The sequence below is a fragment of the Ambystoma mexicanum genome, chromosome 4q (assembly GCF_040938575.1).
Source record: "Ambystoma mexicanum isolate Mex_15411 chromosome 4q, UKY_AmexF1_1, whole genome shotgun sequence".
In the NCBI taxonomy this organism is placed as follows: Eukaryota; Metazoa; Chordata; class Amphibia; order Caudata; family Ambystomatidae; genus Ambystoma; species Ambystoma mexicanum.
Genome location: NC_090928.1, coordinates 197,255,209 through 197,268,441, shown reverse-complemented (window position 1 = coordinate 197,268,441; position 13,233 = coordinate 197,255,209). Strand labels below are relative to the sequence as shown.

Genomic DNA, 13,233 nt, shown 5'->3' with positions numbered 1-13,233 from the left:
GCCGGATATCAGATAATCAGAGATCCCGAGAGCAGGTACCCTGTCCTGTTTGCCGTTCTACAGATAAGGGGTGTATCGACCACTTTTACTCCCTAAAAATGGGGAGATACTCCCTCGAAATAATAAATAGGGAGTAAAACTACTCCCAACAAAAAAATGGGAAACAGACACATAGGGCCTTGTGCCCCTGCTTTCACTCACATGGTTCCATTGATATGTTTGGACCAATAGCGCACGTGATACCACAGGAAGAAACTACTACGATTACTGCCCAGTTGGAAGAAGTAAGCGTGTGTCTTTCAACCCCTTAAGTTCTAAGGGTGTTTATTTTCGTCCTGAATTCCCATAAGGAATCATTGTAGGCTTCACCCACTCCTGCAGTTAAGTGGTTAATGCGTATAAATAACTAGGTGCATAGGAATGATTTTTATAAACACGGTTCTGTTTTCCAGTTAAAACATTTTTGCTCACTCATTAAAATACTCCCATCGGGAATTGGAGTTACATTTGTATTCCCTAAAAAATAATTTTACTCCCTACTTTAAAAAACAGAGTAAAATACTCCCACTTCAAAATCTTATCTGGAGCACTGTGTGTGGGTAAATGAATAGATCCTGGAACTAGGATATAAAAGGGAATTAATGTGTGCATACCTAAAACAAGTGCAATCACAATACTGGGGACTATACCCTCAACCGGTACTGGACCTCCCTGGGTTGAGAGGAGAAAAAAAGGGGCAGTATTACACATCCTTAAAAATAGGGCCCCTAGTGTCTGCAACAAAGCGACTCAAAAAAGACACAGGTAAGTGATCGGCAATTGCACGACTCTAGTTCTTGTGAACTTAGAACTCCTCCATTATAGGTCTGCAACAGTGCATCCTGCCTGGTAGTTAGGGGTAGTTAGGGAACGGAAGGGCAGCCCAGCCTGCTACACCGCAACGGCTCCACTGTGGGAGGGAGAGAGGAAAGTGGTGGGTCGGTGCGTTAGGGCCCATTGCGGAACGACCCTCATTAACCCTTTCTTGCGTTGTCTTCAGCATGTAACAGGACCCGCCAAAAGCCTGGTCCCAGCCTCTTTGTCGGTCTCCATTTGAAGACAGAAAGTCACAGGTAGATGGCAAGGTGGTGTGGGGCTTTATGCTCCCCTTAAGGTGTATGGGGAAATTCCAGATTCTTTGGTATGCACCTTGGTTTCTGCCTGGAAGGCAGGGAGCCCTCACTGTAATGAGACTAGGGTGGACAGATTGCCTATCTCCATAACAAACAATTCACTCCCCACTGCACATTGTTCCAAAAGAAACAAATCCCCTTGTGTTGGACCTCACTCGTCTCTGTGAAGTTGCACTGTGTTATAAAATCGTACCCTTTATAGCATCATGTGCCATCATCCGGTGTCGGTCTCAGTGCTGGACATGATGTATAAACTAGTATAAAAATTCAGAGGTAAGAGGCATCCCAAAGAAAATGCCCAAGTGTAAACTAAGCCAAGATAAAGCTATTCTGACTAGTTGGGCCTTCCATGAAATGAAATGATATTTTATTTATATCGTGCTCGTACATTTCAGAGCGCGACCAAGCAAAAAAGGGAGGGGAACAGGGGAGAACAAACAACAACCAAAAAAGAGAAAAACAGCGATCTTACTAGGCCCAGTGACATATAAGAAAGCGCTAGTGCATAGAAAAGGGAAAAGGGGGAAAGTGCACGGGGGAGGGAGGAGTGGAAAGTGCAGAGGATGGAAAACTGAATAAATATTAAATCAAATAAATAAATAAATAAGGGCAATAAACCATGGTAGTGGCAGGTGAAAGTTAGTCAGATATGGTATATCTGATAAGTGCAGAAGAAAAGTGGAGGGGGACTGTGTGGGTACAGATACAGAGCGCTAGTGCAGGGAGTGGCCTGGAGGCAGTGCAGGAGGGTGGCAGGGTGAGCAGGTACCTGGGTCTGAATGACAGAGGGTGGCCAGTTGCACGATGACGAGAGAAGAAACAGGTCAACAGGGCAGAAGGGAGGCAGAGGCAACTGCAGAGGAGATCCTTTCTTTCTTTGGTTGATGTTGGCTGAGCATGCCAGGGAATATGGCCCTGCCCTGGTTGCTATGCACCCTAGATATCTTTGGTTAGATGTAGTTCCACCCCCAGCACATGGGATGTCCAAGCAAGGCTTATGGGGCCTTGTGGCATTACACTTCCATTTTGTGAGCCTCCGCCACTAGAGCCTAAACTCCCAAAACACTGTGTATAATTCCTTAACTGGCCCTAGGAGCAGAATCCAAACTGATACTAAAAGTCAACTAGCAGAAAGTCATTTTGATTTACGTCCTTAGCAACATGTTAAGAGAGGCTCTCACATCTCTACATTCACAAGACTGACATATGTTTTTGATCCCTAGACAATGCATAACGTATACAACGGAAACCTCCTGCAATCGGGCCTTAAAAAGAACGCCTTGCTAAGCTGCAAGGTTGTGCGACTTGAGCAGCAAAACTCATTCTGGGGCTAGTGAAATTCTCTGTCATTTCTTCAGCCCTGAAATCCTCCCATTGGCTCCTGGTGGAGTGCATGATCAGGTTTAACATGCTCTGTACCACACCTAGGCAATTTCCAGGTTATCCCAGAAATCCTGCTCATCTTGGCACCTTTTGGGATAAGGCAGATCTTGCCATCCCTTCACCATTGTGCAATCCATCTTCATGTTGGGGAAGCATGGTGGTCACTCGCAAAGTTCCCGCCTGGTGTCTTTTCCTCGCAAAGAGCTTGAAAACAGTTACTTCCAGTCAAGTCGTTGGCTTATGGGCTCCAATGGGACCACAGGCTTCAGGCTCTGGAACAGGTCCCCAGGTGATGTAATAAGCCGTCTTCTGCAACATCCATTCAGAGCCTTCCAGGGATTATGGAGTATCACCTACCATAACATTATAAAGTACGACTGGAGATGCTTAACGGGTTACCGTCATTACAATGAGTTTTCCTAATGTCGGACTTGTATGGCCAAAGGGGGCATCCTACACCAGTCCGGCAACAGAGCTCCGAAGTGGTCCTCTGGTGACTTGGGAGTAATGCTCATCAAAGCTACCAAATGAGTGCATGACCACACTGCCACTCGTCACTTGCAGCCAATACAGGTTGGAGAGTCCCAGCACAGGGCAAGCTACATGGCTTTGAATCTCTCTCTTTTAGGATTGACCTAAAGCGATCTCATTTGTGTGGTTAAATCTGGGCCAAGGAATGGTTATGATTTGTTTTTAAAAATACGAAGGTGTGCTGTTAAATCAAGTAATGATTTCTGCCAGGGAAAGATGATAGTTTGACTGAGTTCAATTTCATTTTACGCCTTGGTCAATCAAAGATAATAGTGAGGAGGGTTACTTTTGATGGGGTAGTAAGGGCATGGGACCAGCGGAGGGCACTAGAAGTGAAGAGCTTGAGATGGAAACCACAAAAATAGTAATTTTGCCGTAGCGCAATTCGACCAACCAGCTTGACTTCAAGCACGGCTGTAGCGCGATTCGACCAATTGGCTTGACTTCAAGGAAGGTTGTAGCGCAATCCGACCAACCAGCTTGACTTCAAGCCAAGCTGTAGCGCAATTCGACCAACCTGCTTCACTTGAAGCGAGGCTGTAGCGAAATTCGACCAACCAGCTTGACTTCAAGCACCGTTGAACATCGCTTAGCGAGGAGATGGATCTGTAAGCAGCTTCTGTTTACATGCTACTGCCGCTCACAGGTGGAACAGGAATATAGGGCACCCCTTTTTTAAGCTAGCGTTCCCATCTCATGTCTACACCTTTGCCCTTCCCATAAGATGTTTTAAAGTCGTTATGCCATTTGAAAAATCTTAACTTTCTTATGCATCTTAAGCCCACCATTTGGATTTTGACATTATGCAGTATTCGGTGCATTCATGCATGCACTGCAAGCTCAGTCTCCAGGGACGTCATTTAGGGTTCGCCAGGGGTTGCAACTGTGACCCCGGAAGTCTTGCTTGCTACCCCTATGGTCTCCCTTGCTACCCCTAAACGATACATCTTTTTTAATGCAATCTCCTTGGCTGTGGCCAGTGCCATGTGGCTCTTTCCTTCTGGAGTGGCTGGCTTTCTTGTTCTGGCCTCTTAAAAAAATAAAAAAGAACAGTTGTTCTTGTGGAACACAAAGTGTTACACTTTGTGTTCCACAAGTGTAACACTTTCAGCAGTGAACCTAAATAAGAAAGAATAGGAATGCCAAATAATGTGTCTTTCTTGACTTCTATACAATAATTGCTAGACTCATTAAAACTTTATTTCAGGCACACTTCAGGGGGTGAGTCACTGATTTAATATGTTCTTAAACAACTCAACAAAACCTTTCCTTCTTCTGAGGTCGATAAATGAGTACCAACATAGGTTGGGTGATATTGTTTGTACATTTTTCCTATATAAAGCGCTTAAGCGTAAGTGCTATATAATAACACATCATTATCATTTGGCCATGGACGTCTGCTTGCATTCACAGTAATTTTGTAATATGGTCCTATACGCACTGATCTTAAGGATACATGCGGCGATCCATTCTTGTATGAAATGTATATCACATTATAGTGATATTGTAACCATACTTTTTGTATTGTACTTAGGAAAACAATGCTATGTAATGCCACTTCTTTTTTTTTCAAGGGGTCAAAGGTTGTGTTCCATCGCTTCCCGCGATATCACTTCAGGGTGAGATCAAATGACATCACTTCCGGTGACGTCATCAGAGATCAAGAGTCGGATGATGCCACTTCCGCTACCCCTGGCATTTTGTTGAAATTACATCCCAGTCTCCAATAGGCCCTGTTCCTACCTCTTTATACTCAAGTGGTAATGCATGCATTATCGTGTCTATATTTTAGACAAAAGTCTTAATTAATGGCCATCTGGCAGCGGCTTCCTGGAAGCAGCCGCTGTAACTTCGTACATTCCTCTACAGTAATCTCGGGAAAGATGTTATTAATAATCACTACTGCCTTTTATCATCTGCCTAAAAAAAAAGCAATTGCTCTGCAAAAATACATCTCTTGAATTTATGATTGCATTAAAAAAGACAGCAATATAGTTTTTCATGAAATCATATGAGGGACAAAATTCCACATAATGAAATGGCCATTTTATCTCTTAGCTTCTTCCCTCTCCAGATTACTCTTTCATAATGTTGCTGCCATTTTGACACGTTTGTTCTTAACATATTGTCTGTCTTTTTAAAGCGCACTTGCTCTGTAATGTGAAGATAGTGTGTTCCATTGGGGAACCTGTGGACGCACAGACAGTGGGGTAATTCTGGCAGTTGTGGAGAATCGCCCCACTTTTTGGGCACCCCATATCGGGTGATGACGTAGTTCTGAAGCCTTCCATGTCTTTAAGACGGCGTTATAATGCCAGCGGCATTCCCGTTTACCCTCCCTCATACAGGGGGCTTAAGTAAGAGCGTTCATGGTTAGAAGGAGTTACAGGCCCCCCATTGGTTAGGAAAGCATTAGCAATGCCAACAGTTTGGGCTTTTGTGTAGGTATGGGATGGGCATTTGCCAGTTACTGCCGCAGTGGTATTAATTGGGTATCGATGGTAGCAGGTGCAAAATGGTGTGTATGCTGGGCATATAAAAGCAGTGCCCGAGAAATGGCCAATACTTATACACAAGCCAAAACTGTTGGCTTTGTCAGTGCTTGCACGACTCAGTGAAGTACACGCAAAGGAGGTCATTTTTCTCCTAAACACATTTTGATAGCGGGGAGTCGTTACCCTAGCACTGCAACGTAAATGGCTCCCCGCCGCAAAATCTTCGTCCTTTGCATGGCGGAGTGCAAAATTGGAGGGCACATTTGACCGTTCACTTTTTACTGCATTTTGCACTCCACCATGCAACGTGAGCAAACGCTGCCTGGCATGCTCGGATGCCAAACAACATTGACTTTTAATTGTAATTGTACTTGCTAGCTGGCATGCTCGCAAGAGGCAGCGTGTACGACGGATCCCTATGGTGTCCACCTGCTTAATGCTTGTGCATAAAGCAGGCGAACACTGCAGGGAGCTCCAGCATTTGCGCCAGCATGAAAATACATGCCGGCACAAATGCTGGAGCATTTGTATGGCAGAGCGGAAGGCAGGTGGCGCCAACGCAAGCTGCGTTCCACCCCTCCTCTCTGCCATGCAAATAATTGAAAATGGGGTGTGACATAACAAACAAGCGTAAAAGTTTTATGTAAGAGTTTTGTGCATGTTTTTTACTGTACGCCCCTGATGAACGTGAGCCTCACGGTGCTTATAAATATAGTGGCTGAAGGCAGACCTGGTTAAGACATTTCTATTACACCAGTTGCATGTATCCAGCTCCAAGTAAGTCATTCACTCCCAGAAGACTGCTTTAAAAAAACATTGGTAGGCACTTTGAGCAGAAGGTTTATGGCAAGGCTTGATAAAGCAAGCTCAAAGACATCCCAGGAGGATGTCTGTTGGGCGGGGAAGAGCAGCAAGTGGGTGGGAATGGCCATATGGATTAGCATGATCATTGGCAGTCAATTGGTGGATAAATAACCAAATAACACCTACAAGCTCAATGTCCCTTCTCATATGCCATTTCTCCCTAGCTATACTCGAATGCAAACGTTTCAGCGTATCAGTGTCGCTTTGGCAGCACCTAATAGCCGAAACTCAATAGGGAATGCCATTGGCCAACCTTATTACACCAGTATTTTAGCGCCAGCATAATTACATAGTTCCTTACAGAAACACAGAATGTGCTGCATAGGAAAACATAATTGGCCGGTGGATTCTTATGGGGTGTGCCTTAAATTGCCTGCAATGTTCCATGAATCAGGACCACACCACCCTGGGGGTGCAGAATGCCTGCCAACCAGCAGCTGCTGCATATTTTTCTTCCCTTAGGCAAGGCCATTAGGAGTACTGAAGTCACCATGCAGACTCCTTAGGTAACCCCATCTTTCATAGTGGACTACGTTAGGGTAGGGTGACCAGATTTTCAAGACAAAAAACCGGGGCGGCCGGTTTTGTAAAATTAACTGGACTGTTATTGGTATTTAGTGTTAAAATGTCGACCATCTCAACTATAACACACAAAAAAGTGTAAATACTAATAACAAAGGTGCTTTTGCTCTGTTTGACATTGCATATCTTGCTATGTACTTTCCTCTCAGTCTGTCTCTGTGGTGCAAGCAGTTAATGCATAAGGCTTGTATCTGGAAAGTTGGGGGTTCGAACACATCCTACGAAAACAACACCCTTAACATCTAATACTGTTGATAATTGTTTGTGGTAAGAAAAACGGGACTGTCACTCTCCCCTCACCCAAAACAGGACAGGGTTTTTAAAACATAAAAACACTCAGGTATGTCGTTGTCCTGACAGCCTTGCAAAATGTCTGCCTTGGGTTCATTAAGCTATGAATAAAATAGCACTGTCCTCATAGACAAACACAATTTCCTGGAGAAAAAGGTTTGCATTTCAGTTAATTTGCATACCCACAATGCGTTGCTGCTGTGCCTCAGAAATGGAGGTGAACTTCCAGCGATGGCCACTAGGTGGCGTTGTGGAATGCGTGACTTGGCTCAAATGAACTTTCCTACTATATATCGGTTGCTGTCACTATTTAGAAACAATTTGTAATAACAGCAGTCTATACTGAATTAATTTGGGGCTTGTAGATATCCTATTTTGTGAACTGTCAAAGTAACTATGAAGTATGTGAGTTTATAAGAATTTTCTGCAACTGTGATCAAAACTCTTTAGCTGCTCACATATGATAAAATAATACTTTTCAGCATATTTAAGATGCCGGAAGTGAACCAGGTCCTTTCGGATGTTTTTCTCATGGTAATTAGTTCCCCCTGGACCCTTCTTGAATTTAGGACTACACCTCTCTTTCTCACTTGGCTAGGGGGCCATCTTTCAAATGGGGCAATTGCACACATTAGAAAATAATGCGAGCCTGCTGTTTTCATGACATGGGCATGTAGGTATAGTTCCACCTTTTCGAACAAAGAAATAGAAAACGGTGTTCATCCACCACTTTCCCTGGAAATAAATTCGAATGTGTGGTAATTGGATGCACAATGAAATACAGCAAAAGTAGGACAAAATCAGAGTTGCATCAAACGCATGCCTTGGCACTGCCGGTTGCTGTCGTGCATGCGTTGCATAGCATGAGTTTGGGCATCACTGCTAGGCCGGAGCACTGGGGTTGAGGTTGGCTACGATGTGCATGCTTTGTGTTTTCCTGAATTCCTGCTGAAGGATGTTACTAATTACGTTTTGCTTTCTCCTCATATCCCCTTATTTTTTATGCTTTTCTCGTGTGTGTTTTTTTCTCCATGTGTCTCCTCTGCATTTCGGTTTGGTTTTGTACCTCCCCCCCCCATTATCCATTCTCCAGTGTGACCAAGACCAGTGCATTCAAGGCACCAAATTCGTTTTGCAAGCTGCGGCCACGCCACTGCTACAGACTGAGCTCGGCATCGCCGGAGAGGAGCCCTCCCTGCCCGGAAAGACCACTCTAACTGCTCCCTCTGCCACACTTGGCCAGCCAACGCCCCCTTCCTCCATGCCCAATCTGGCTGCAGAGGCCGAGTTGGCAGACATGATTCCACTGAAAGGGGAGGCGGAGGGGCACCAGTTCCTCACGCCAGATGAAGCCCCCTCCCCACCGGGTGTGCTGCCCACGGCCAATCCGATGACGCACAGCCATACCATGCACGCACTGAGCCCCGCCAGCCAAGACTCCTTGCACGAAGACTCGGTTCGGGGCCTTGTGAAGCTCAGCTCGGTGTGACAAGATGGTGGATTTCGTGACTTCCGGGTTATGTGCCACGTACACAGCAGGGCAGGTGAATCCCCCACAACTAATTGGAAGCACCATATCCCTTGAGAGGAACAGGCCTGCAACTTTGTGACCACAGCTTGATGAATACAATTTGCTCAACTGATGGTGGGGACGTGCCCACCCTCCCCCTTAAACTCAGAACTAACGGAATGCCTGACCCTTGGAATCGTTGGCGTAGACTCGGCTGATTTGTTCACTTTGTGTACATGTTAACAGCCACAGACCTGCACACTGAACATGTGCCCTAGGACATGGCATTACAATGAGAAGGAAAAGGACACTGTGGCACACCAGTAGTGATGTTCCTGTCTTATGCATCTGTCCAGGCTCACAATGGGCCTGTGTCGACTGAGGCGATATCTAAACTACAAAAACAACGCTGTAAAAATCAAACGAATAAAGGCTCCGGCTGTGGGTTTGCATGCCACTCTTTGGTATGTTCAACATTGGTGTTGGTGTCACAAGAAAGCGCAGTTTCTCTATTATTTGTGCATTTCAGCACACATTTTGGTTCAATGTCAGTATTCTAAGTGAGATTCAATTGACACTGTGGTTGCTTTTTCTACTTATGGACACACTTTATCACTTTATTATAAATTGATCAATCAGCTCATCGGGAGCTCTACCGACGGACTCATGTTGCCTATCATTTAAGCTTGTGTTGAATTGTTTCGATGCAGAATATTGTGTTGTGCCATAGCACGGGGTCTTCCTCCTCGGCACGTGATGAGAGGACCAGCTGCGAACATTCAATAAAGTGACACTCTCTGCCCCTATGGAGTCAAGAAAGATGGGGAGAGTAATGGTAAGACTGTGTCTGCAGTTCCTCTCTTTGCTCTTATGGTCTGACACTATTTATAAACCGTGCAAATGTTGTGCAAGTTGAAATTAGACTTTGATGGGACAGAATTTGCTATACATTACTAGCCCTTAGAATTTTGACCAGTATTTACTTTCACGGGCAACCCATTCACCAGCAGCCAAATGGGGATGTAGAAAGTGAGTACCATTTGAAATAATGCAAATCGGTTAATTTCTGTTCTTAAGTAAATCGGTGACGAACATCTCCTCCAGGGCAGCCTAACATTTTTGCTTTGCTATGACTATTGTGTATGTATCGATTTCTGCATCCAAGCTGTCTTGTAATGCCCAGATACCCGAGGGTGTGGTGTGCTTTATAAATCAATAAAACAAACAAACATGTGTCCAAGTAGGGCCTACAATGTTTTCATAGCTTTTGCCCATGCTCAGTAACCCGAAATTGAAATATGTCCCGTATTGCTTCCAAAAGTGATGCAATTCCACATTGCATACAATTTCATGTGACAATTGTGTTACAAAGTTTTATCTAAGTCTATGTGCACTTGTTTCGGAACAGCATCCCTGTGGTAAGCACTGAAATAAACATGCAGAATGAATTCTGTATTATGCATGTAACAAGTTAAGCAAAATAAAACAATTTGATTTTTCACTTCAGGAACACAAAAGTATATGAAAGCTGATAGCACTTTCAAAGGAATACTTAGGAGTCATGATGCTGGTTCAAAAACTGTCTGCAGTTCAAAGAATGTTATGAAGCAGGGGATCACCAGACTACTCATTTGGTTCAACATAGAAAAAATATTCTTAGTGTGTGGGATAGTCACCTGGTTAATGAACATTGATGAGTCTGACTTCCTCAACATTTGTTTTTAATGAACCTTGATCACATACTTATCTAACAAGCTGGAAGTACGAATGTAGATAACCATTCATGTGGTATATATGCAGTGTAACAAAATTAATAAAAATGTACTCACCAGTCATGAAATTCATTCAATCCCTAAAGAGAATATGACTTCAGATAAAATGTCAACAAAGCTTCAGGTTTACCTAGTTTTTATTTATATGTCTTTTCCGCAGGCATGTGGTCTAACGTGTTCCGATGCGTGTGCTTGAAGCTGGCTTACCTCATGTTTGGCTTCAAGATTGTTTTTTTGGAACACTAGATTTGAGAGTGAAAGTTAAAATGTTTGCTTTGTGTTCTATCAAATTTTCTAGCAGTTCTTGTGTAGTATGGCAATGTAGAATTTGCAAAGGAAGTTTTGTTTCAAAGGAATGTTCCTGGCAAATTTAGGATTCACAAAATTGTCACTTTTATTGATATCGTTGCAACATGACGATCTGAGGGTCGGAAATGTGCCTTACTTAGGATTTGACAAGAAGCGTTGTCTTCCTAGTAATCATATGCAGTCACCTTTTTGTAATCTTATCAGGTATGTTGCAGCAACCTTTATGGCTAAATAGTGAAAAATCCTTGTAAATGAGAGCATGTGTGTGTCAGAAAGAAGTGGCCAATATCCACTAATTATCAATTTGATAATGCTACTGGATGACAATATGTAGGAGGAAAGTGTTATCTCATCTGTATTCTGTTTTGGCAGTTTTTATGCAAAAGACTTGCCTATAGTGCCATTTGATCCTAAGAAATAGTAGACTCTGAAACCATGCCTGGCATCCTCTTTGTAGAAATTGTGTATAAGCTGAACTACACAAAAGTCTTACTGTCAGAAGTAAATCATTTTTGCTGTAGGAATTTAGAGCATGAAAACTGTTTCTGGTGGATGTAGGATGCAGAGAAGATGCATATAACATTTACTTCCTATCATATTATATTATAGATATATAAAAGTGTGAAGTTCCCATAAATATCCACTTCAGTATCCAAAAAGTAAATCTTTTTTTAGGCCAAAATGAAAAGTGAATGTGATGGTGTTTTATATATAGTGTTTATCCATATCATAAATATCACCAAAAGAAATGATATTGCTCTGTGAGATGATACAAATTATATTGCACATATATCATGGCAGTTTTGTTGTACATTTTACATTGAAACTGGAAAGTGTCAAAGACTGGCATAGCCATAGTGAGACATGCTTTATACAAACACAACACACCAGCAGTACATAACAAATATTCAAACTGTCACTTCTATTTACCTACTTTTGTTTTAACCATACTTTATTTAAAGAGTTGATAGGCACATCAATGGGTGCAAAATGTGTACAGCATTATGCTAATATCTTTCTGGAGAGATTGGAATCTTCTACGATTTCAAATTCAGAATTTTGGAACAAAAAAGGTCATGTGTGTGTGCATTATGCGAATGACGTCTTTATGCTTTGGAGACGTTTATGACATGGATTTAACCATACTTTATTTAAAGAGTTGATAGGCACATCAATGGGTGCAAAATGGGGTTTATGACATGGATTAACAACATAGATAACACCATTACATTCACTTTTCCCACTGGTTAAAAAAAGGGAATCATTTGGGTTTGAAAGACGATAATTCTAAGAATGTAGTTCTTTTTCCACTTCTGAAAACAATTCTGATAGGAATTCACCATTATACGCATCATTTATCGACCAAAATCCAAGAACAGTTTATTGTGCTCTTAATTCCTGTGTCGAAAATGTACTTTGGACAACCTGTTTAGGAGCTAGCTATTTCTAAGGTTATAATGGCAGCATGGGCAGCTATTTTGCAAACACCGGCCAAAGCAAAATTTAAACAAAATTACACTATCTATGGTCATTAAATGAAAATATTAAATAGTTTGTTAATGCATTCTTGGCACTTTGTCAATCAAACATAGAAATACATGTTTACTGTAGAAAGCATCTTTCTCTCCATTGTCATAAACATATGCAAAATGTATCTGATATGATTGTAAGGGCAGATTGTATGCAAACAATAGAAAACAAACACTCCTTGCCAAATCTGAAGAAAGACACATTTCTGGTACTCAAATACTAATTTTGTAACAATGTATCTGATATGATTACAAGGGCTGTTTGCATACAAACAACAGAAAACAAACACTCCTTGCCAAATCTGAAGAAAGACACATTTCTGGGACTCAAATGCAACTTTTTTAACAATGCAATTAAAATTGAACATATTAAACATTGTTAATCATTCAGGAACCGTCCTTTGAAACAGTCTTTTGACATGTCTTAGCAATTATATTGTTGACAGCCTAAAATGCCACTATGGTAAGCTGTACAGAGGCCAAACTAGACAAAAATGGAAAGAATGTTTAATGGAGCACACATTGGACATTTGAACATTAAACCTGAATCTAGCATTGCAAAACATTTCATTAAAGACGTACATAAAATAGGCCAGCTTCAGCATCAGCACTGGAATAAGTTAAACTGGGCAAATGTGAAGATTAAGGGCATTTTATCTAACTTGTATTTCTCTACAATGAATTAATGAATTGTGTAATCAATACTTTTATAATCATTCAAAAACAATTGAGTTTCAACCAAATTGATGGTTATCTGCATTATTTATTTGAGCTAGACTGGATGAGTATTTTGTC

General features: G+C 42.2%; 1 protein-coding gene across 3 annotated transcripts in view; it reads left to right on the top strand.

Annotated features, from left to right (window-relative positions):
• Window positions 1-9,667, top strand: part of ZDHHC14 (zinc finger DHHC-type palmitoyltransferase 14) — a 670,162-nt gene extending 660,495 nt beyond the window's left edge. For all 3 annotated transcript variants that reach the window (XM_069607727.1, XM_069607725.1, XM_069607726.1), the window contains one exon: window positions 8,412-9,667. In XM_069607727.1, coding sequence (XP_069463828.1) covers window positions 8,412-8,807 — 396 coding nt within the window. In that variant the 3' untranslated portion in view covers window positions 8,808-9,667. The remainder of the gene's footprint in view (window positions 1-8,411) is intronic.
• The last annotated feature ends 3,566 nt before the right edge of the window (window positions 9,668-13,233 follow it).